The 25723-nt window shown below is 32.3% G+C and overlaps 4 protein-coding genes across 10 annotated transcripts in view; 1 reads left to right on the forward strand and 3 right to left on the reverse strand.

The window, feature by feature from the left end:
• The window catches only part of LOC108737232 (N-sulphoglucosamine sulphohydrolase), a 3499-nt gene extending 3053 nt beyond the window's left edge, over window positions 1–446 (reverse strand). Inside the window, exon 1 of the mRNA XM_025980116.1 lies at window positions 429–446. Coding sequence (XP_025835901.1) covers window positions 429–446 — 18 coding nt within the window. The remainder of the gene's footprint in view (window positions 1–428) is intronic.
• On the forward strand, window positions 314–1668 carry LOC108737246 (phosphomannomutase). 4 transcript variants are annotated; one of them, XM_018469981.2, is made up of 2 exons: window positions 314–420; window positions 809–1668. In XM_018469981.2, the coding sequence occupies exon 2, from the start codon at window positions 818–820 to the stop codon at window positions 1562–1564; it is 747 nt and encodes a 248-aa protein (XP_018325483.1). In that variant the 5' UTR covers window positions 314–420; window positions 809–817; the 3' UTR covers window positions 1565–1668. The 4 variants fall into 4 exon arrangements, with proteins under 4 accessions (XP_018325483.1, XP_018325482.1, XP_018325484.1 ...); XM_018469980.2 differs by having other exon boundaries at window positions 326–525; XM_018469982.2 differs by lacking the exon at window positions 314–420 and adding an exon at window positions 533–696.
• Window positions 1669–1813: 145 nt separating this feature from the next.
• Window positions 1814–2507, reverse strand: LOC108737247 (methylglutaconyl-CoA hydratase, mitochondrial; the record flags this gene model as incomplete). Its single annotated transcript, XM_025980129.1, has 3 exons — window positions 1814–2097; window positions 2148–2348; window positions 2408–2507. Coding segments are annotated over 3 exons (567 nt in total), but the record flags the coding sequence as incomplete, so codon positions are not given.
• A 767-nt stretch (window positions 2508–3274) lies between these two features.
• Window positions 3275–23164, reverse strand: LOC108737245 (BAG domain-containing protein Samui). 4 transcript variants are annotated; one of them, XR_001937834.2, is made up of 3 exons: window positions 22767–23164; window positions 20085–20153; window positions 5624–5713 (listed from the first exon to the last, which is right to left on the reverse strand). XR_001937834.2 is itself a non-coding variant. In XM_018469979.2 (2 exons), the coding sequence occupies exons 1-2, from the start codon at window positions 22788–22790 to the stop codon at window positions 3845–3847; spliced, it is 1893 nt and encodes a 630-aa protein (XP_018325481.1). In that variant the 5' UTR covers window positions 22791–23083; the 3' UTR covers window positions 3275–3844. The 4 variants fall into 4 exon arrangements, 3 of the variants coding, with proteins under 3 accessions (XP_018325481.1, XP_018325480.1, XP_018325479.1); XM_018469979.2 differs by lacking the exon at window positions 20085–20153 and having other exon boundaries at window positions 3275–5713; window positions 22767–23083; XM_018469978.1 differs by lacking the exons at window positions 20085–20153; window positions 22767–23164 and adding an exon at window positions 21330–21621 and having other exon boundaries at window positions 3275–5713.
• Window positions 23165–25723: the final 2559 nt, after the last annotated feature.

The raw sequence follows: 25723 nt of genomic DNA on the forward strand, positions 1-25723 counted from the left end.
TCGTCAGCTGTAATAGAATAATTTAATAATTATGAAAATGTAAACAAATGTATTTAATATTGCTTTACAGTTACTTGATTTACAGTTTTTTATCTTAAAATTAAAATACTTTTGAAGTTTGTGTACGGGTTTCCCCGAAAAGTTGCGCTGTATGTTATTAATTTGTAATGAACAAAAAAAATGATAAAGGAAAATAATAAATTTAGTCTAAAACAGTATACTTAAAAATATGTGTACACTGTACAAAAATAATTTCGTTATTTCAATTGTTTGTTTTGTATATTATTTACACCCTTCAAATTAACAATGGCTACACCACTGATAAGATAACCTACAAATTTTGTGATTGCAACAATGCCTTGAAGAAAATATCAAAGCAAAACAATTCAGAATACTTAATAATGTAAATTACAACATTCAGTAAGTACTTTTGTGTCGAAACACATTGTAATAAAACTATTTATTAGACCTGATTTGTAACACAAAATAGTTTTTTTGTGATTGTTGATTACGATTTAGTGACGTGTAAGTAGTTGATTTGTTTTATTAAAAATTTACCTAGAATAAGTAAGGCGTTTAGTTTCTTCTTATCTTTAGTTTTCGCACAATTTTCTTGAATAATTAAACACAACAACACGGATATAACCGCACAAGTATTCACCCACATTGTTAAAAAGTTCCAAGTATATATACAAGGTTGTAACCCTTTTTTTGAAAGAGAATGTTTAGAAAGTAACTTTCTAACTTTTTTTGGAAAGGGAATTTTAAAAAAATACAATGTTTATTATCATTTTATTAACTTTTGTAGGAAGTAAATATGGTTAATAAGAATATTTTATGTTTGTTCGATGTTGATGGTACATTAACAAAGCCACGGCAAGCAATAGAACCATGTGTAGAAGAATTTCTTTTAAAAACTATAAGACCCTATTGTAAATTGGGTCTCGTAGGAGGTTCCGACTTTAAAAAGATAGCTGAGCAAATGAACGGAGATGATGTAATTTATAAATTTGATTACGTCTTCCCAGAAAATGGACTGTTGCAGTACAAATATGGCAAGCTAGTAGGGAAACAAAATATTCAACAATTTATTGGTGAAGCAAAGTTGCAGAAATTTATAAATTTTGTCTTGCGATACTTATCTGAAATAACGTTACCGGTTAAAAGGGGGACATTTGTTGAATTTCGAGCTGGTATGTTAAATATAAGCCCTATTGGACGATCTTGTTCGCAAGAAGAGAGGGACGACTTTGAGAGATATGATAAAATACATGGTATTCGAAAAACAATGATTGAAGCTATTAAAAAGGAATTTCCAGACATTGGTTTAACATATAGTATTGGTGGACAAATAAGTTTTGATGTATTCCCAAATGGTTGGGACAAAACATTTTGTTTGCAGCATTTAGAAAACGAAAATTTCGATGAAATTCATTTCTTTGGAGATAAGACTGACATGGGTGGAAATGATTACGAAATTTTCAATGATATAAGGACCATTGGACACAAAGTGACAAGTCCAGAAGATACAAAAGAACAACTTAAAAAGTTGTTTGGTTTATAATGTGTTTACATATGTATAAAACATTAAATATGCAATTATAATTTATATTGGTTATTGTATATAATGCAGTTTTAAAAGTTAATAAATGGAGGATTTATTTTCTATTAGATTTTAATTTTGAAATGATACCGTTATACCAAATATAAAATAAAAAACATTTTTGGGTTTCTTCATGTTAGCTTTTAAAATATTTTCAAGTAACTCTTTTGTTTCGTTTAAATAAAATTTTTACGCACAAACAATAACGTATTCCGAATTTAAAATTTTTTATTCCCCAGTATATTTCGGTTGTCTCTTTTCCAAAAATGCGGAGTATCCTTCAATCCTATCCTTCGTGGGTAACAATTGAGCATAAAGAGCCTTTTCAATTTCCAAACCTGAACTCAAGTCAACTTGTAAGCCGATATTTATCGCACGTTTTGCCAATTTAACAGCTATTGGACCATTAGAGGCAATTTCATTTGCTATTTGTAGAGATTTTTGATACGCGGCATCTTCATTTTCGTTTTGATCAACGATATGATTTACAATGCCTAAAAATGAAGCATTTGAAACATGTTCCTCTGGTCAACGAACTAATTACCTAAATTATACGCTTGTGTCCCATCTACAATCCTTCCTGTATAAATAAGTTCTTTGGCAACAGCAGGACCAACTATCCTAGAGAGCCTTTGAGTACCCCCTGCCCCCGGAATGATACCCAGTTTGGTTTCAACCAAACCAATTTTTGTACTCTTTGAGGCCACTCTAATATCACAAGATAACGACATTTCTAGGCCACCACCTTCAAAGGATGTTAAAAAACATGAAAAATTACGCAAATAATTAAGAACATTAACTAACCCAGGGCAATGCCATCTAAAGCGGCGATAACAGGAATTGGTAGTTGTTCAATATTGCATAAAATTTTATTTAGTTTTGATAAAAAATCTATAATTTCTACAGATTATTTTTCTTCCATTATTTAAATTTAAACATTTCTTTAACACTTTTTAAAAAGGGAAAAAATAAAGACCTNGTGTTTGACCGAAATGATATATATATATTTATAGTTTACCTGCACAAAAGATACGCGGCACTGAACTTTTTATAATTAAAACTCGAGCATTTTGGTCACAACTTACATCGTTGAGAGTTGTTTGGAAATTATCAATTAGCCTTAAACTTAACGCATTTCTTGCTTTTGGACGGTTTAAGCACAAAACGTTTATACCACTGTTTTTGCCGTCAAGTTTTTTTAATTCGATTTCTTCATTTATTGCAGAAGCAGTTTGCACCTTTCTATGCTGTCCAATTTTAACTGGAATTACTACTAACATACTACTTTTAATTTTTTCTTGAAATTTAAACAAATATTGAGCACGACGCATTTTCAATTCTAATTTTGTAGTTATGGTGTAAAATTATATGGAATGAAAGTTGTTATTCTGTTTATTATTTAAATGCGATAAAGCTCTTATCACCAGGTCATAAATTAACCAAATAGAGGATTTCTATAAAATGATAAATAAATCCCAAAATTTAATGAATATATAAAACATACAGGGTGTCTCATAATGACGATAAAAATAAACCATTGGCGAAGCCATCAAAAATATATAATCCAATTTAACATTTTATATATATAAAAATGTTTAAATATTTCTTTTAATTATTTAAGATTACTTACATCTTTTTGGAACTTGCTAAGTGGAGACATCAACAATTTGATGAAACAAGAAAGAAAATCTTTTATTTCAAAATTTATAGGTACACTACAGGTAACTACCACTATAAAAGTGGTATTAACAATCAGACACAAACACATTTTGTTCTTATAATAAAATCAAATACATATTTATATTACAAGACAATAGTCTTATGTACAATACTTTCAAATGTTACCTCTGACAATTTATGTTAAAAAGAATTATGCATCTCTTAAAGCTGTAGTTTGAAAAAGTTAAATATGCACTTATTTGAAAGAAGCAAATATTTACATATAATGCAACGAATTCGTGTATGCAAACTCCGAGTCTGCTAATATTAACTTATTTGAAAGCACTGTATAATTAGCACAATACTGACTAATCAGTATAAAATGCTGAAAAAATAACCATAACTGGACGGTCAAATCAAAACGACAACTTCACAATCGCACATACTGGAATCCTTAAGTTATAAATAAAATATTACAATCAAATAAAAAACAAAAACACAAACTCACAATAATATTACACTAAAAAGCGAAAAGCTTCTTCAAAGGCAAATAACTATTTCTTTTCCTTGACTAGTATTTACTTACTTCTTTTCACTTTTCTCTTTCTTCTTAACTTTTTTCTTATCTTTTTTCTCCTCCTTTTTATCTTTTGTTTCTTTTACTTCAACAACACTGTTATCTTGCGCGCTTTCTTCTTTTTTCTCTTCTGTTTTTATATCACTCGTTTCTTGTTTATTGTTAGTGTTTTCTTCAGTTTTGGGCTTTGAATCACTTTCCACATTGACGTCCATTGGGGACCCCTCTTTCTTGTCTTCGATGATTTTAACTTCTGATCCAGATCTTGCCTTTCCTGATACTTCTAAGGCAGTTAACTCCTCATTTGTCTTATTTTGCTCATCATTACTAGGGTTCTGGTGATCTTTGTTGGTTACAGGAGTATTACATTCCTCATTTGACTTCACTTGTTGTTCTGTTTTTTCTACCTCCATGGTTTGTTCCTCAGAAGATTGGTTAGTTTCATTCTTATTTTGTTCAACATCCATCTCTTGTTCCTTTTTGTCTGAGGATACTTTAGACTCTAGTACACTGATACATCGCTGCACGCTTCTAATAGCTTCTTTTCGCATTTGCCTCAGTTCATCTTGACCATCAGTTTGTACATCATCAAGTTTAATTAGGTTCCTTGTCAGCATCTCATCCAAATACAAGTACTGTTTGTCTTTCGTTTTTCCATTGAAGTTTTCAATTTGGGTCATGAGATTAGCTACATCTTTTTGGATTGCTTCGATCTGTTCGATAGGTGTAAGCTTACCCTGTGGTTTTGAGGGAGGAGGAGTTGGTGAGTGAGCTTGTTCTTGTTTGGGAGGTGTTGGCTGCCGATTTTGTTGTTGAGGTGGAGGGGAAGCAGCAGCAGTGTGTTGTGGAGGAACATGTTGTTGTTTAAAAGGTTCCTCAGGGGGTTTATGTTGTTGTTGTTGTTGGTGATGCTGGTAGGAGGGTGGCTGTTGAAAATAAGGGTCATTTCTGAAGAAATGAGTGTCGTTCCTGGGCCATCCTGCAAACTGACTTGGTCTCGCACCACTGAAAACCCTTTCTGGTTCAGGTTTTGGAGGGGAGGAGAACGTCTGATGCACATTTCTAGGTATCACAGGTTCATCACGACCTTCTACCATAATCGGTATCACCCTTTCATGGGTGGACTGATTTTGAGATTGATTATTTGGTTGTGATTGCTGTTGTTGTTGTTGAGGTTGCTGATGCTGCTGTGACTGCTGAGATCCCATTCCATCGCCCCCTCTCTCAACATTAATGGGTATGTTGATGCTCGACACGTACCGCGGATGGTTAGATCTGTTTTCTGGAGGAGCAGACATGGATCTTTGACCTCGTGGTTCATTCACAGCCTCTTGTTTCTGGCCTAAATCGGTCGTATTACTTTGTTGTACGTAAGGGTGCTGTTTGCGACCCCTATCTTGATTAGGAACTTGAGGAGGCTTGTCAAAACTTTCCTGAGCTCTAGTTTCGGTTGGGCGAGATTCGTTTGAAGATGTCGAGGGTTGCTGATGAGTCTGATTGTTGCTTGTTTGTTGTTGCCTTTGTGAGCTACCACTTGGTTGCTCGTTACTTGGCTGTTGAAACTCTTGTCGAAAATGGGGTTCACCGTCGAATGTCCTATTGAAAGGAAAACCAAAACGTTCGAATCGTGATCCAAATGGTCGATCTGTGAAGCGTTTTAAATCTGGAAAGTCATCCGTGGGAAAAGACGGTTTTGGCTCGTCTTTGCCAGAAGAAGAGCCACGTCTTTTATGGCCCCAGGTGTTTGACCGAAATGGGAACTCTTTGTTAAAATGTTGGGCGATTTCGGGATGCCTCTTAGCTAGGTCATCTAAATGTGATTTGAATGAAGCGTCACTCCTATCAAAGTCAGCTTCGTCGAAAGGAAAGCCGCTCTATAAAATACAATAATAAATTAAGACGGAATCTATCGAAAAATTGTATTCCAAATTAAGAAAAAAAAAATAGATATTTTGGTATGAATTTTGAGTAGTGACTAAAACATGGTTAATTTTTGACTTTATCTGATTCTAAAGGTTCTCCATTTAAAATAAAATACATATATGGTATTGTAAAACTTAAGTTACATGCATTTAGGCAAAATTATTGTTACTTGCTTAATGTAATTAGTACCAGCAAAACTTTTACATGCACGTGATTTTTAAGCAGAAAAGCGGTGAAATGACTACGTACTCATATGAAAACAAAAACCACAATATCATACAAGGGATATTAATATAATTAAAAAAAAAAAGAATCTTAAAAAACATTTACTAGGTGAAAAGGTAAAAATGGAAAGGGAAAAACTTACATTATCTACTTCCATAGGTTCAGGGTGGTAATTTCCACCATTGGTATGTTCTACCCTAATGGGTATAGACGCAAAGTTTTCTACCATTATTGGAGATTCCATGTTTTCACTGAGCCCTTAGGCTCAAATACAAGTTTTACAATAAACAAACTGAGACACAAACTTCTTTACAAAAAAATTAAAAAAAAAAAGAAACACTTCTTGATTCACAGAGTTTTTAAACGTGTTGACTTGAAACTTTTTCAAATTACTTTGCGCGCTTGGTAGTATTTAGACGGACGTTTGTCGCTCAACGATTTCTATCGACTCAAACCGAATAAAGAGCGTCCGAATCCTATATAAGAAGGGATCAAAGTGGGGGTAGAATTTTCTGGCCGTTTTCGAGAAAATACTAGAGCTGTACGAGGTAAGAAATGCGCTGTGTAACGCTTCACATCTCGTTCCCTTTTAGCGTTTGCGTTGGTCGTGGTTCAATATAGGTGGGAGGATTTCTGTTTACTGTTTTGCTTTTCGTATTACTAATTTATACAAAAATAAAATGCGGTCGAATCGTCGAATGAATAAGCACGTGCGAACTTTCAGTCACGCAACAAAATTGACAAATAAAATGAAACTTTTTCGTTTTTCAAAAATTTCGAATGACTTAATTCCTCTGTCGATTCATGCGTACGTAATCTTTTTTTAAAAGAAGTTGTAAATATAATAGACGAAACTTTGGAGTAGTGTTTACGTATTGTATCGTATATGCAAGTATTATATTATTTAAACACGTAACATGCCTTTGTTTGATGATTATATGTAATAGAATATCCCTTTGTTTGGTTATTAACTTGTTGGTAATGTAACTCAAGATGTAATAATATGTCATTATTATCATCATCATCATAGGGTTGTCAGTCCTTCGCTTTACTCAAACTAGAACATCCCACATTTTTAACTGTGGAACAATAATGTAATTGTCTACCTCTACCCATTTTAACTCCTGTTTCTAATATATATGTCTCATGGCTGAAAACCTTCTCTATCCACTGTAAAACTACATTTCGAATATCTACATGTACATCTCCCTTTTTACAATTTACAGAAGTGTGGTTACACAAATCGATGTGTTCAAATCACGTCGACAATACGCATTATGCTATTTTTGCATAATAGTTGGAGAAAATTGGCAAGAAAGCTGCAATGAGTCGATATTTGGCCAACAGCAAGGAAACTCCGACAAGAAGCCATTTCGCCCTAGGTTAAAAGCGTTTCGATTTTGCAACGGAAATAAGTTAATAATACTTTCATTGATGACCGAATGAAAAGTTAATTCTGTTTTATTTGTCAGGTGAAATATTATTCAGAACGGTCTCTTTTGTGCCAGTGGCACTGAAGTAATTAGTTCACATGGTATTTTTACTTAATTTTTTCATCAGTAAGACGTGCTTTTATTTATTAATTATGCGGGTGTGCTAAGGGAGTAACTACGGCGCGTCTTACCTCTTCTATTTTTCATCATGACAATTTTCGTATTTGTCACTATGGAAGGAATTTGTTAATGACATTGTCAAGAATGTCAGAAAATACTATTTAAAATAATTAAATATATGAAATCCTATGACATTATTAGTTACTTAATAGTGGATTAATATGCAATACTAATTTGAAATCATTTTTTCGATTTTTTATTTACCCACTACAAACTACCTCAAATAAATGAGGGAATATTAAANATTATACATAACACGAAAGCACTAAAGACGGAAAGCAATAAATTTGTACCAAAATTGGACACTTGGACTGTACATGGCTGGCTTGGTTTGTCGCTAAAGGCTGTGACAACTGGCTTGGGTGCAAATGATTGATGTGGTCCTTATAAGGGATAAACAGGAAGAAAATGTTTGTGCAGCTTTATTCATAAAAGATACCACAGAAACAAAAACTGTAGTTGTGTTGCCTTATGGATTTATTTTCATATCATATTATGGAGAGGCAGTTTCGTTTTTTTCTTCATTAATTTGAGGTAGTTTGTAGTGGGTAAATAAAAAAATCGAAAAAATGATTTCAAATTAATATTATTTAATATATCAATTATGTTTATGGATTTATAAGCCGTTAAAATTTAGTCACAATAGTGATTTTTTTAAACTGTAATTTTACCTAGTTTATAATCAATTTTTGAATATTTTGCTTCAAAGGTGTAAAAATTGAAATAAATCGACTTGTATATCAAAAAAATCGTTTTTTGTTTTTTAATATGGCGTACCTTTCTGACCAGTTTAAGAATTTTGAAGATTATTCTATAGTTTTTTTTTCGATTTATTCATTATTAGCAATATGCCTTGGCCTTTTTATTCTTTCATCCAAATGAAAAATCCTATCTCTGCACTCGTTCATGATATACAACCGTATAAAAAGGCAAGATATACAGTATAGTAATTAAATGAATTTACATAATAAGTATACAAGTATACATGTATGCGTACAAAAACACATGGCTATAATACACGTGTGTGCATATTATATTTTCATTCCTCGTCATCAATCGTCAGGTAAAGTGGACGATTCCTTTTATGGAAAAGGCGTCTGTCACGTTTACGTATAATCTTATTTGGAGTTAGACTGAAGAGAATTTCCTTTTTCTCATACGTCAGTTCAACACACTATTCTTTTATAACGTTTAAAGGTAATATAATTAACGGTAATAACAACTTATTATATTGTTAGATGTTTGTAATTGAAATCCGACTTAAAAGAGATCTCGATACTAAAAACGCCGTACATGATTATAGTGACATTAAAGATGTACCACTTTTCGGTATAAAACAGTGTGTTTGTACCATCTAAATATATTAATTCTTCTTATTTAAGCAGGTCGGGTTCCCATAGCTCTTATACTTACAGGTAAGTTTTATTTATTATGGGCAAGTCTTTATCATTTCAACTACCGCATCTGACGTATGAAACAAGAATTTTTTATATACAGGACGATTCAAGGCTAGCTTGAAATAAAGTACCTAAAAAGGAGTGAAGTGATCAAGTTCGTTAATTACCGTTACATTCCAGATTATTCTTTTATAAATTAATAATGCACGATGGTTTACTGGAATATTACAATTTTTATGATCCATAACAGATGGGTTTAACTCTTAGCGCAAAGAATTGGGAAAACCAGATCTTGAATCTTTTAAATAAATAAAAAATTGTGTGTGATTTGATACAGATTTTCTTAATGAAAATATTACAGAAATAACAGTTCATATTAAAAAAAAAAAAAAACCAAGGGAAGTACAGTATTTCCTACCGGGTATGAACTCCCCCCCCCGAGCCGAAGACGATGAAGATAAACTTACGGGTGGGGGTGTCCTACAATATTTCCGATAATACGATTTTGTACAATATCCCTTCATTTTGTGCATCCCTGTCCCGAATGTACTGTTTCTCCTGATTTTAGGGAGGATAAAGGGTAACATAATATTTTAGGTAAGAACCTATGTAGGAAAATCTGGACCATTAGTGGGAAATCAAGTATTGACTTGTCAATATTAGATCAATGTTGTGCATTCGAAATGTGGTGTTACAGGCGAATGATGATGATACCGTGGATAGAGAAGGTTAGAAATGAAGATGTATTAGAAAAAATAGAACAGAGGACTCTAGGGAAGTCAATAAGAAATAGGTGAGATAGGTTGGTAGGACACCTTCTCAGGCATGAAGGTCTAGTCAGAGACATATTAGATGCAGAAACGGGAGTTAGGAGGTAGACCTAGATTAGATTACTGTTCGCAAATAGTTAAGGATGTGGGTTGTTCTAGTTTTAGGGAAATGTGAAGATTAGCTCAGAATAAGGAAGAGTGGAGGTGCGTGTCCAACCAGTCTTAGGACTGACGACCTTATGATGATGATGTTCGGCTAATGGATAACCAAGTATAGGTTTGTCAATACTGGAGCAAAGATTGGACAATCTTCAAGTCAAAGTTTGGTACATTAATTTTTCGCCAAGTTATGTCTGATAGTACATACGATTAATTTTGTTCATTGATATTGACATTAGTGCCCTGTCGTGGACTAAGCTTGTCAATCACGACTGGGCCGAAGTGACAAGTTAGGCATTTGCCATGCTTTGGATTGGACCAAGTTATCGTCCCCGAAGTTATATTACGTATATTCGGTAGGAATATGGTAAAAAACTTTTGTTTCGTTTTGTTTCTAATTTTTTGTATTTTTAATTACTTTTATTTTGGAACCATGTGAAAGCAACAGTAACTAAACTGGTACGTATCTAGAATTATTAATTCCTCATTAGCCTTCACCTTGTCCTTGTGAAACACATTTGTTAATAAATGAAATAACGTATAAAACGCAAGTAAAATTACGTGCTACCTGTCAAATAAGGTATGGTGACCTAATGAATTTTAACAAGAAAAACAGTAAACACAATAATATTTGCGTTAGTGTAAAAAACCACGTCAACATAATTATACATCCCGATACAAATTTGTTATTATAGATTTGTTTTTAATCGGTTTCTTAAAATGATACACTTTCTAAGTACATTTCTCTCTAACATTGGACGAAATGATATTTTTGTTTACTTACTTTATTGTCTATATCAGTTACAATTTTTTTCACCAAATTTCGCTTGTGCAACATACAAAAAAAATATGAAACTGCCTGGGTTGAATTGAAAGGAGCGAATTATTTATAATGATTAATACAACAATTGAACATCATACTAAAGGTGGTTTCACACGGCCCGTATTAGCACAGACCTGACTTTATTACAGATAGATCTCTTCCCACGATATACATAGACACGTTCTTCATGAGTTTGAAGTTATGTTTCAGTATTATTAAAATGTCGCGTGAAGAAAAAAGAATGACGTTGCTACTTCAGCTTTTGCTATGTCTAGTGGTTCATATTAATTCAAGAAGCAAAAGAATAAAAGGCGTTGGTGGATGTTATCATAAAAACCGATTAAAGTAAAGTTTTGTTTACTAAATTTTGAGTATCAGTTTTTTGAAACTCGCGAAGGATCGAATGCGCCATCACGAATCATTCCGCGCGATTTTTCGAGCGAGTTGGTGCGGTCCGGCCTGCAATATTACGGGCTGGGGGAAGCCACCTTAACACCAATGAACCGTACCGTTATATCGTCTCACAATCAATTTTCATAAAAGATGACATTAAAGATACCTACTTTACGTTGTAAACACTTGTCAATCAATTGCAAACAGTCCAATTTCAATGACAATCAATTGTAATATCAAGGTGTAGTTTTGACCTGATTGTTTTTGAACGCGTGCTAATTATGACTCATTATGTTCAACAAAACTATAAAACAATTACTTTTTAACTTGAATTTCCACATAAAGGTACTTCTATTATACATACCAACGAAGGAAATATCGATTTCAGAATAGTAATAGTTTTTTTCTGCAATTTTGGTGAGATGAATTACGTAAAGATGACTAAAGAATCTCATTAAGGTTTCTTCTTTTTTAAACATTTCTACGAAGTTTTTGTGGAGCTGCGGTAGCTGATGATAGGATTTTATGGATATAGCAGACAATTAAAACGTTTAATAAAGGAATGAAACTATCTACTACTTTTGAGCCTACAAGTATGGCTATGCACTTTGGGCTTACGATAGGCTATGCTGACAATGAGAGAAGATTGTGGAATTGGTTTGTGTGATTACGGGATTACGTTAGGTTATACCATACTGAGAGATTTCATGGCTGGCCTGTGTGAACCAAAGGTTTGGGTTAGGTTATGGGGATAGGGGATTTGTTGATTGGCATATGATGTACAACTGTATTCATCCGTCCAAATTTCAACTGGTTTTTAATATTTCTGATAAAATTTTTATACATATTTAATGCGTGTGCATTCATGTGATAAAAAGAGATTTTGCATTTCAAATGTTTCTATTTTATCGTCCATCAATGTTAATCAGCAGCGGTAGGGAGAATATTTATCGTTATTGTCAAGGAGACGAGCAAATATTAATGTTATGAAGTGATTGTTTACTAATAAGCGAACTTTCTTTTTACCAAATAAAGAACCCTCTACCGAAATTTATTTTAATGGCTTTTTATATAAAAAAATCCGAGGTTAAAGAAACAATTTCGTCCTACTTGCTTCCAAAGTGAAAAGCAGAAACACTGGATAAGCCTAAAAAGGATCGAGGAGTAAAACCGGGTCCACTTCTGCGAGAATTTTTCCTGCTCCAATTCCAAATTCGGACAGTGAAAGTTATTCAGTTTTTGAAACAAGAATTAAATACGCGTTTAAAAGCAATTAAATTAATTTGTATTACCAGTGATGGAAAACATAAAAACAATAAATTTATCATAATTTCTTTCTTAATATTATATACAAAAAAATTATGAGTGCTGTCAGCATAGGGATAATTGTATTATTACGTAGTTAGTATCAGCAATTTCTTATGCTGAAGTGTACGATGCGTTGCATACCTACTTACAAACAATTCCTTTAAATTTTAATCATTGATTACTATCATATCTCTTAAAAAACCATAATGGCCGACATCAGTGACAATTCGACAACAATTGAAAAAGAATCATGGCCGACAACAGCAACAATTAGAAAAGAATAATGGCCGACAACAGCAACAATTAGAAAAGAATGATGGCCGACACTACGTCATAGTATTGTTTACAAAAGTGAATGATAGGGGAGAAGAATAAATAACGAAAATTTGTAAACAACACCTACTGCAGAGCCCACGTTCTATTAAGGAAATTTATAATTGCTTATTTCAACTTCCTTGTAACTAGTTAAGATGTAAATCTCTTATGATTCTGGTTTGTACTGAGACATTATTGTACAAAGTTAATTAATTGTGAAATTTTATGGGCAAACCATCTTGGTTATTCATATACTAAAACTTCTGTAAAGCAGATTAAATATTATGCCTATGCTGTGGCTTATAAATAGCGCATTTTTTTTTATTTTAACCTTGTTCAATATTAAATAAGTGATATTTCACAAATTGACCTTTAAATAGTTATCATCGAACACATTATGCAACACACACAATACTTAACAATGTTTTTACTGAAACGAATAAAATTTACTTTCAAGAACATTGTTGTACTATATTTTTTTTATAATGGCTTTAAGGTCAAGAAAAGCTCTAATAAAGTTTGTGCAGTGTTTTTGCAGTCTAATTATATTTAAAATTAAAAAGAAATCGACTAGTATTGGAAACTAATGCATCTTAGATGCACTTTATTAAACACAGAAACTTATCGAAATGTGGTGTTACAGGCGAATGATGAGATTACCGTGGGTAGAGAAGGTTGGAAATGAAAAGATAATAGAAAGAATAGGAGAACAGAGGACTCTATAGAAGTCCATAAGAAACAGGCGAGATAGGTTGGTAGGACACCTTATCAGGCATGAAGGTATAGTCAGAAGATATATTAGAGGCAGAAACAAGGGTTAGGAGGGGTAGAGGTAGATCTAGATTAGATTACTGTTCGCAAATAGTTAAGGATGTGGGTTGTTCCAGTTTTAGGTAAATGCGAAGATTAGCTTAGGATAGGAAAGAGTGAAAGTGCGTGTCCAAACCAGTCTTGGATTGACGACCTTATGATGGTGAATTGCATATACGCGAATGTATATTGTCTTTAAAATTTTAGTTTTTAATTACTAAGAAACAATGTCGTAATTCTACGTACAACTTTGTGAACAATTCAAACTAATAAAAAAAACAAGTCAACCACTACTACCCACCCAAACATACAAATAAAAAGGACAAGGCGGCTGTTCCTATAAATTTTAATTTGTTCTTGTACTGTCCGATCTAAAAATAATCGGCACCCGTTTGGATTTCATTTGATTCCCAAATAGACAGTGTGAGTAATCACTAAACTTTCGCTATATACCAACAACAATCAATGTAGGACCAAAGCCAACTAACCAAAGGCGACATTAATTAATTGTCGTTTAAATTCCAAATATGTTATACCTACGTTCGTACCAAAAATCATTCATGACGCACAAGGGCGGTGGAAATACTGTTAAAAGTAATTTTAAACAACTATAAAAGTTTTAAGTACTTACTTTTCTCAGTTTAAAATAAACGAACTAGGATGCAATTAAATTTTTATGGTGAGGTTAATAATCATTCAAAGGGCATTGCAATACTTATAATTGTAAATATTTTCCATTCAACTAAGGCCATCTAGTGGTAACGAAATTAAGTTAAAAATTGTGGGAATACCCAAATATTAAATTAACGCAATAGTTCATTCGATTAAAAATTGCGACTACACGACAATTTTATTTTTAGTATTTCCACTAAGGGAAATATTAATTAAGACTTGACAATAAATTATACGTAATTTTTTTAATTTAATTACGGGCTTATTATAGTAATTATAAACAACGATAAATTGAATAACACAAGACATTTAGTCGATGAACTGAAAAAATAATTTTGTATACGTTTACACCTAAATTTATCGAACATATTCAAGGATCAACGTCCTTTTACCGTTTAGGGACGAACTATGACCTTAAAAAAATTAATACCTTTTTCGGTTAATATTTTCTATAGCACAAAAAAAAAACAGTCGATACCAAAACGACATCAAGGACGCTTTTAATATAAATTGAAGAACAAACATCCTTTTTTAGTGAAGCTTTTATACGTAACTCGCAGGATAAAATTTTACATGAACATCAATTAGGGGTTTTTAGAAATATGTTGTGTCAACTGTATGCTGCCAAATTCAAGGTGAATCGTAAAAATCAAACAATATCGTCTATTTTTCGCCCATAAGTGTATGCAAGTAAAAAATTTTCATTTGTTAAATGATCCTTCGGTTAAAGCAGTTTTTAATACTAATTTTCTGGTTAAAACATTAAAACTTTTACTCATCAAAAATAATATCAAATCAAGGATTTTTTGTTAGGAGATAAGAATATAGAGTTCAAATGATAATTCAGTTAGGTCCTATTTGGATTTCCTTAGAATTTTGTCAGTAATGTTAAATATTAAGTAATTTCAAAATTATAATTATTAATACCCTTTTAAGTATTCCACAATTTCAATAAAATATCCAAACTCATAGCCACATATGCAAAAAAGCTCCTATTATTTGAACTTAATTCAAAAAACTGGATTATTAAAAAATTAGAAAACTGAATTCGAATTAAGAATTGAAGAATTCGAAAATTTCTGTATAATCCTAAGTAAATTAAACATTTGAACAAAGGTAAACAGCCAAAACGAATGGCTGTTAGAACTATTGCATTAGATCATCGCTGTGAAAAACATAATTCAAAATTATGTTGATTGATGTACAATAAAACTGGTTTCTTCTGTTGTGGACAAGTTTCTACAGCAAAAGTGAATGTACAATTTTTGATTCGAGATCTAAAGCAAATAAAATTGACTCACAATCAGCTGCAATTATTTCACAACTTCCCACATAAATTTCCTTAAAGTGTTTAACACCCTGTATGCTTTAATATTGAAAAATCATACTGGACAAATAACACGTTCATGAAGAAATACGCTAGAAAAACTTTTCTAAAACACTGTGCTGTGGTGGTTTGGAAAATACATTTCAGAAATTTTTGTGGCATTAATAATACATGGACAAATATAAATAAAACCCGCCTTGAACCCGGTCGTTCGTTAATTTCGATACGAGTCAAAAATGTAATTCGTTGAAACAGCGCTTAGCGCGTTTGGTACACCCAAGTGCAAAAGTTTTGTATAGATACGTCAATTTTGTACAGTGAAAAATTTAAATATAATGAAACTTATTACACCGGCAGAGACAACATTGGTTGGTCAACATCAATCAAAAAACTAATCGTAAAATCAGAGATTCTATTTCCGATGTAATGAGTTTAAAACTGGACTCACACTGCCTTAGCATGCCGAGAATTTCACATACCTTGACCTCAAATCTCGAAAAAGACAATTTTTGTCAGCATATTTTTAAGATGTTAAAAGGTTTCAATCTAAATATGGCTTGTTTGGGTTTAAGATTAGGACTAGTAAAGACGAAAAATCACTTTTTTCCTTCGATGGACCATGTGAGATTTTTGCAGAAATACATAAAGGAAGTAGTGGCCCGGCGTAGGGTTTTAATGGGACTCCTGACAAAATGGGTAAAAGTACCATCATTCAGCAACAAATTGTAGCACTTACTATATTTTTCTACGTCATTTCTATTCCGAGATACGCTACGTGTATTGCAACCTTAGCGTTCCTTCAATCTGAAGGATGGACTAGCGACGAAATGGAAATCTTGTAGTGACAAATTATAATCCTTACAGTAGTTTTTTACGCCATTTTTATTTCGAGATAGGTACGCTATGTATAGAGCTAGGGTTGCCATCTGTAATATTTGGAAACCAGGACAAGACGCGTGAAAACCCCGGATTTCAGAGTCCAGAACCCGGACATGTCAACTGGTTTTTTTAAACATAGTCAGTGTAATAAAAAGCGTTGAAAATGTCATAAATTACCTTTTTATTTATTTTCAGACCATAAAATTAGATTTAGTCATTTTTATCATCATTTTAAATGTACCTAACAAAACAGAATCTTATTANATATAAGCAATATCCCATTGAAAACGATTAAAATTTACATTTTTTTGATTAAATTTTAGTGAGAAGTTTCGATATAAGCAATATCCCATTGAAAACGATTAAAATTTACATTTTTTTGATTAAATTTTTGTTGTAGATATTTTTATAGAAAATGAAATCAATTGAAGACAAATGTGGTTGTTTATGTAGTTTTTTGTTGTTATGGCGAGCAATTTTGAGTTTTGATTTCAGTTTGGGCGGAAACTGGAGATTTTCGGGACGCCCATTCGGGAATGTCGGGGACAGGGTCCATGGACCATCCTCAATTGCCATTTCCAGCCGCAGCCAGGAGTCGAACGAGAGAAAGAAAAGGTATGTCCCATTTTTACTTGCTGCTTATCATTAAAATACAACAAAAATTTTCATTTTATCTTAATGTAGTGGTAGAGATGACGATCTACTTTGTATGTTATTTAATATAAATACAGGTAGTTTTGAAGCAAATTTGTAAAAATGTATGCATATAAAGGGAGAAAAACGAGTAGAGAGGAAAGTATTCAAAGTGGCTGAATGGGGATAGAAGGTACTTGTTTGAGAAACTGATTAAAAATTCAGCCGCTAAGCCCTGGAAAGTGGCTGGATCTGGAGCAGGGAAATCTGCAATTATTTTTCTCGTCACCTCGTTTACCTATGCCTGAAGCAAGAGGAGAAAAAGATGATGATAATGACTAGTAGCATCAACCTCTTCATCTTGTCTCTTTTTACTTTCAGTAAAATCAATGTAGATAAACATTTTATTATAAAAATGCGAAACTAACGAAGGGATTTAAAATTATACTACTTTAAAACTTATGTATGCAGAGAGAATTTTCTGACGATGTCGAACATATCTGGAGCGTCTAAAACAATTATGAGAATTTTACCAAGCCGTTTGGCATACATTTAATGCCTCGCGGAATAAACTTATAAGAACGGAGGACTTAGCGTAACCAGGCTTAATCCTTAAATAGATGCCGCGCATGTTTTGTTCGATATTTTGTATTTAACGTACTCGCGACCGCCTAATTTATGCTCGGACAAATGCAACCGCCATCCGTTTCGAAATTACAAAGCCCTTGGATACCGATTTGAGCTTTGTTTATTAAATATTAGCCTGTAAATTCGTCCCGGTGACGAGTAAAAATTCAAACTCCGTTCAGTATTTAACAATCCCGTTTCAAACGCGAGCACGTGAAATTTATGAGACAAACAATAATTTGTCCTCTTAATTACAGACGAGCGTGTGTCTTGTGTCTTGTAAATTTTTCAATGGAAAGGGAATTCAAAAGGTCGTTCACCTAGACTTATTAATATATACCGATATATAGCATTCTCTGTCAATGTTTCAAAAAAAAAAATGACGTTAAAATTTAACAATTAACCACAAACGGACACAAAAATAATTGCGGTTCAAAAACAAGTGGCGATTATAAAGAATGTAACGGATCTTATGTAGGACAAACAGGCAAGACGATAGAAACACGATTTAAAGAACATAACAGATGATAGAATAGACATAAGTAGTCATTAGTGATAGGATACCTTCTGAAGTATGAAGGGCTAATTAGAGATATATTTAGGGTTGCCATCTCTAAAATTTGGAAACCAGGACAAGACGCGTGAAAACCCCGGATTTCAGAGTCCAGAACCCGGACATGTCAACAGGTTTTTGTAAACATAGTCAGTGCAATAAAAAGCGTTGAAAATGTCATAAATCAACTTTTTATTTATTTTCAGACCTTAAAATTAAATTTAGTCATTTTTTATCATCATTTTAAATGTACCTAACAAAACAGAATCTTATTACAGTTTGTTATAAATTGTTTTAATAATCAGTTAGATTTTTTATCCTTAAAATAAAACTCAAATTATTAATATACTTTGTTATGAAAACAAAACCTTATAAAAATATGAAACCTAAAAAAAATAAGTTATACGGGGTGGGGGGACGGTGAATATAGCGACTCGGTTCGTCGGTTGATCGTGGTGTGTGCGAGCACAGTGGGTATGTCGCGGGAGGCCCAAGACTTTAAATTTTTAAACCCGGACTACAAATGAAGGCTCACCCGGACGCTCCCCGGATGCCCTCTAAACTAGGACAAATCCGGGGAAACCCGGACGTATGGCAACCCTATATAGAGCTAATTTGACGACAGGCTAGCATTTTGTCTATTTTCCAGTAACAGGCTCGAGTTACAAATTTTTGGGTTTAATAATAAATTAGCGCTAAATTACATTGTACTGTAGAAATAAAACTTCGATGTGCTAACTTTCCGCTTGGGAGAACAATGAAACGGATACCACCACAATGAATGACGTTAAGACATGACGACTGACTAGTGTTATATTAATGCCTCCAATCTACCGGGTTGTTCGGAAAGTCATTTCGTTTTTTCCCGACAGAGGATTTAATTGTATTCTTTTGCACCCAACTTCACATTTAAGCCGTATAATTTTTATATGCTTTGAAAGCTCATATAGCAAGGCTTGTGTGTGAAAAATTTCAATTAATTCTACGCAGTAGTTTTTGGTTGGTGCCCTTTTAAATATGGAGAGCGATAAGCAGCATTTTCGACATATCTTACTGTTTTACTACAGAAAGGGTAAAAATGCTGTTTAAGCCAGAAAGAAATTGACTGATGTGTATGGAGAAGGTGTGTTGACAGTACGCCATTGCCAGAACTGGTTCGCTAAATTTCGATCCGGCAATTTTGATGTCGAAGATGCACCACGTTCGGGAAGGCCGGTTAGAGCTGATAAAGACGCGATAAAGGCATTAGTTGATGTGAATCGGCGAATAACAACACGTGAGGTCAAAAACCTCCTCGATCAGTTTTTTGCCAGCAAAGACCAAAAATTTTATGAGCGTGGAATTATGCTACAACCAGAAAGATGGCAAAATGACTTTCCGAACAACCCTATAATACTTTATGAATCGCTCTGCACAAGTGCTTATATGTATGAGTATGATAATTAATGCTGCTTTTAAGCGATTTTTGAGGAACAGTCTTCCTTCCTTCGTTTATACAAAAAGAAGGAACTCAGTGACAAGGGTACATACAGACAGGGAAAGGGGTGTATTTGCTCTCAACATTCAACAAACGGATAGATACGTATGCTTGTACGATGACATCAGAAAAAAGCTAAAGCGAAGCATATAGAATAGTAAAAAGCAACATTCGTATGGGGGGTAAACACATCGCAAATAATGTTATAAAAGTATTAATATGTAGGTATTTAGTAAAGTTGTTTCGATATATAGTAATGAGTTTACGAAAAGCGTGTACTATATTTAATAAGTGCCATGATTGCGTTAAAAGCATTTTTTTTTTAATGTTCAAATACTCACATAACCGTTTCAATCAGTTGGGTGTGTGCTGAGTTGCGGATGCAAGACGTTAAGAGGTTAGGCAAGACCCTGTGAAAAAAAGCATTCTATCACACTACCCGAAATCGTATTATTCGTTGTCACTCGAACAGAAAATGTCAAGCAAGAAAAGACTGTTGCCGTTGTTACTGAATAAATGAAGGTGGTGACCTAGAGGTGTATGAAACGCGCTTAGCAATTACCTGGGTAGAAGGACAGGGGCTGAATTGGAGATACAGTATTTTTAAGATAATTTTGCAATAACGTCACAGTTAATAAACAATAAGAGATGTAGCCAATTACATGAAATATGCACAAGTATCAGCTGTAATGCCAAAGAATGAATAAGCTAGCTTCAATTTATTTTGCCAATTCGACAATTGTTTCGATTTACGAGAAGTTTTTTAAGAGTAGTTCTACATAGATTTGTGTTCTACATGAACATTAAAACTTCTACAAATATAGAAGTATTACTTATTTAACTAATAAGAAAGAGGAATTAGTCTGAAGGTGTTGTAAAACCTTCTGCTTTGTCCGAATGTTAATATTTTAAGATCAAATATGATGATGTTAATGTGATTTCATGTAAAGCCACCGACAGTGACGATACTGCTTCGTGATGCCGTTTTCTTTAAAATAGTACATTTGAACTACCGGATACATACTGTAATGTTATTTAAACTAGATTGCACTATTTTAAAGAATAAATAGAACGTTTTTGATCGAAACCTTTAATTAATTAATATACGATATTATACCAACACCTACTTGTTTCTTTGTATGGTACCCACGCTAGAAAATTATGTAAATTGTACCTATGAAACCACTACCACTAGTAAACAGGTAAAATATGGACAAATTAGTAGGTAAGAATGAAATAGATCGATGAGTAATACTTTAGATCTCAACAAGTTAACATTATTAAGTATTATACGTATAGTCCATGTAAAAATTAACAAAATGGAGCAGGGTAAGTTTCACATTTTAAAATTGTATCGTATCTAACATTACCAAGATGTTACCATTTGCACCCTGTACCAACACTTTCTAAATATACTACCCATTCTAATATGCCTACCTATAACTTTTTTCCTTCGTTTTACATAAGCGTTACTACAGAAACAGTACCGTCGTTTCTGTTTTTATACATTATATTTATATGTACATTAATATGTAATTTAAATCTAACTGCAAGTACATTTTATGATTAAATCGTATAGTTTTTACCTTTATGCTTGTATTTGTACGAAGTAAAGGGCTATTAACCATTTTAAATACCGGAACTGATCGCCATTTTTGAAGGTCTCCAGGTACCTATTACGTTAAAGTTCCTCACATCACTTTAGTTTTTCTAAGTAACATTCACATACAATAATTAATTTGTAATACTAATACTGCCGCGAAGAAATATGAACAATAACGCTTCATGCACTGCTACCTATTAGGAATGTGACATTTATTAGAAAGATTAAAAAAACGTCTCGCATTCGGTAACTACTTCGATTTTAACATTCTGTTATCATCGACATTATCATATGATATAAACTCAAAACCGGCCACGAGGAATGATGTCATAGATGTGCATTTTATATGTTTGACGCTTGATTGTTAAAATAAATTTGACAGAAGATGAAACTTTATAAGAATGACACTTATGTACAGTGGGTACCATACAAATTTGTACTGTAAAAGCCAAAAATGCACTGCAAGTGCAGCTCCAAAATTGATTTAAAATGGGTACCCATTTATAACTAAGTATATTAAATATGTAGCCTTCCATAAATGATATTTTTAGATATTTCTACAATTACCTTATTTTTTTAAACAGGTTTAAGTCTGTTTTTCAGTTAAAAAATGTGAAAACGCTTTTGTAAAATGTTACTGGCATTTTTAACTTTAATTAAGTGGAAGAAATATTTCTTTGTAAAAAAAAGTAGCAATAAACAATACTTAACAAACTGATTGCGGCTACTTGTGTACAAATATTGATAAGTATATGAATATAGAATACATTTAATAATTGTAAATATTTTACAGCGAAAATTTTAATGTTAAAATCACCGGCTTATACGAAATACGGAAAAAATAAAATGTATAAGCGTATTTCCTGTTAGAATCAGTTTAATTTCGTTTGCATATAAATGGTCATAAAAATATGCACGCTTTAAGTACGCAAATTTTCAAGCATATAATTGGCAACAGCCCAATTCATGATTTTGCGTTTCCTGGGAGAATTTTTTAAAACTCGTTTATTTTCCTTATAATAGGATAATTAAATTTAAAGGTTACCTATAGGTAAGCAAAATATATTTTGATAAAAAGAATGGATATGAGTATCATGTTGACTTTAAATAGGCAGTATATAATTGGCATATTAAGGTGTATTAAGTCCACATTGTAAAATTTATGGTCAATTGGTATGAATCACGCCCTTTTTGAAAACATTAGGCATAATACTTTTGGATTGTTAATATCTAGAGAGAGCTTATTAAAAAGTGAAGTTATGCATATTAATGATATGAGTGCAAATGGCACGAAATACCCATGTACATATATGTATGTATATATATGAAAACGAAGCGGGTTAGTAGGATAAATTATAGAAGCATGCTTGGAAAATTACAAAAAAAAAACACGCTAGTTGCTAATGAAAATTATACTTACAAAGGAAGCCTTTGGCAATGGCATTATTCAGTCTTCATTAATCCTTGACAAAAGTTAGTATATAACTGCACTTGAATAATTTCGTTATTAGGTTAAGTTCACTTCGACAGGTTTTTAAATACGGGTTAGAACATTAGTGTCGTTAGATAATTCTATTGCAATTCTAGAAATCACGGAACTCAAACTCGCAGAATCATCTGGAAAATCTAAGCATATAACGTACAAACATACACACACGGACACGCGTCTCGAACTGGTTGAGGTTTGTTTTTAAATATTAAGGTGCAAACGAAAAAGATAGCACGAATGAAATAAGTCCGTTATAAGCACGTATATACGCGATTGCGTAAAACATTCTAATTATTAAAATGACAGCAACCACCATAGAAAAAATCATAGAAAGAAAATAAATGTGCACTATAGATAAAGTATAAGTTAGACGTTCATCAGAGCTACCACTTTATCAATTTTGCCATTATTTTATATACATTTAAAACTAAAATTTATATTAAACAATTCGATTATTTAACTAACAATAATAAGGGAACGAAATTGATGATGTGCAAGAATGCATATATGACGAACTTTTGTATGATTTAGGCTATTGTGTAGTCCTCTACCGGGTAAAATGCTAACCGCATAGCTTTTGGATATGAAACTTACGACAAACATTTGTGTGGTCATCTAGCGAGCAAAATTATAACACTAACTTTTGGATACGAAATTTAAATTTACGAACATATGGAAACAAAATTAGGGATGATGCTGAAAAATATTTAAAATAAAATTAAAAGGTTTAAACAGCGATACATTTTTGGCAACAAAAATTTACTTAAGTACAATTGTAATTTTTATGCTTTTTTTGTTTATACATATATCGGAAAATTTTTGAATACCAAACACAATAAATTAAGAGAATAGCTATATAAAAGGACCAAAAGTGTAAATTCAATACAATATTGTACAGTATAGAATGATTTTATTTATGATGGTATAATATTAAGGCTTGGTCTTAATGTTAACACTTGATGTACTGATATAATGAACTGTACAATATTTAACGTTTAAACAGAACATGCATATATCTCCAGGTATACAAAAATATTTAAATTTGCTATGAAAAGTATAGTGTCAACCAATAAAGAAAAATTAATATAATACTGTGCTATTTTTACCACGTGACATACCATATCTTTAATTTGTATGTATCTGATGAAAGACCAGAAAATAAAATAATTTTAAATTAATAAGTCATTGTCATTTTTTTTTATGTATGTATATCTTCAGTCGTTTTGAGAATTCCTTCACAAAATCTTAATCAAAAATTTAAAAGTTTTACACAAATGAAGGAAGACCTTGATAAAAATGTATTATAAATCAGAGTATTTGGTAGCAATTATTACACTAATTCTGACCTATACAGTGTGTCGCAAAAGGTTTAACAAGATACGTTCGTCCTTTTGCATATTTTGTGACATACTGTATATAATAACGTAGTACAAGATAAAATAAGAGGGAGATTCAATATGTATGTCATCTTCCTTCGTGAGTAAGAATAACAGAAAAAAGAAACAAAGGTGCAGTCAAAAGTGTGAAAAAAATTAAAATAAAATGCCATCAAAATCTTGAAATAGGTTTTCGAAATATTTATATTTTAAAAATGCCTACTATAATAATTTATTTTACAAGTATTTTTTGCATTGTGGTCAGTTCACAAGATACCTACTGTAGATATAATATATACAATTCTTCCACACTTATACAGGGCGACTTTTATAGGTCTATAATAAGTAGTGTTTTGTAATAATTACAATAATAGATTTATTCATTTCGGATATTACAATAAACAATAAAAGTAAGGTATTCGGTTATTTTAGACACCAAGCAAATCTTTATTTTATTTTTCAGAAATCGTCACTGTTGCCAGTAATTGTCAGTTTTAAATGTAGATATAGAAATGTAATATGTATATATATACTACACTTCTTTTTGTATCAATTAATTAATGATATTAATTAATGGTTAGTCTTAACATTTTTTTTGAAAAGAAGTACATATTTCAAATCAGCTACAACTTTAAAACTGATAAGTAAAATTTAAAATTCGTTCTTTTTATAATAATTTATGCCCTTTTATGTAGAAAATGTAAATTATATTTAATAGTAAAAAAAATGAAACTAAACAACAGGAAGGATTCACGTAATAATACGGGAGCCATCTAACGAATTGCGTGCCGAAGTATGTCGACGAAACACCATTGAATTTCAATAGATGGCACTACTACAGCGTCAAAATTATTTAATGTTTAATGATTTAAAGGGATGTGGATTTTGAAAAAGAACGAATTTTAATGCGAGCAACAGTGGTGGGTATGATGATTGCCAAAAAAGGAATGTCGAAGGAGAAGATCTCTGGACACGGATTTAACATTAAGATAAACTGATAACTGTAACGTAGATAATACTTTATCACAAGGGCTTTTTCTTGATTAACTCACAAACCACAACGTCCAATTTAATAGTTAAGTCTTTTTTTATATATCCCAAATTATCACATAGAGTTCAGGTCTTAGCGTGCTTTTGTCTTCATGTGTAACGTGTGTAAGTATGTATGTGTATTTTTTAAGTGTGTTTGAGGATCTAAAAGTCACTTTCCACATGCGCACTCGAGATACTTTTAAAAAAGATATTTATTATTTTACACAAAGTACGACCAATACTTACATTGAATAACTTCAAAGTACAATTACAAATTTCGTCATTTTTTTAATTACCTTACATTCTGTAAGTATGTAAGTACATAATAATTATGTATAATATGTATATTTTTAAGGAAGCCACGGGAGCAGGAGCCAAGGGGATGCTTTCTCTGTGTTTTTTTTTTTTTTAAAGGGACAGTGACGATCGATATTTACCAAATGAAAAAGGGAAATAATCGAAAAAAGAAAATACCCTCGA

The sequence above is a fragment of the Agrilus planipennis genome, unplaced genomic scaffold (genome assembly GCF_000699045.2).
Source record: "Agrilus planipennis isolate EAB-ADULT unplaced genomic scaffold, Apla_2.0 scaffold176, whole genome shotgun sequence".
Lineage (NCBI taxonomy): Eukaryota > Metazoa > Arthropoda > Insecta > Coleoptera > Buprestidae > Agrilus > Agrilus planipennis.

Bases quoted from the DNA above. Each gene is read 5' to 3' on its own strand.
- LOC108737246 (XM_018469981.2), top strand. From the start codon at position 818: ATGGTTAATAAGAATATTTTATGTTTGTTCGATGTTGATGGTACATTA.
- LOC108737245 (XM_018469977.2), bottom strand. From the start codon at position 6,231: ATGGAATCTCCAATAATGGTAGAAAACTTTGCGTCTATACCCATTAGG. The intron at 5,714-6,129 runs GTAAGTTTTTCC...TGTATTTTATAG, and splicing joins AACCTATGGAAGTAGATAAT to AGCGGCTTTCCTTTCGACGA.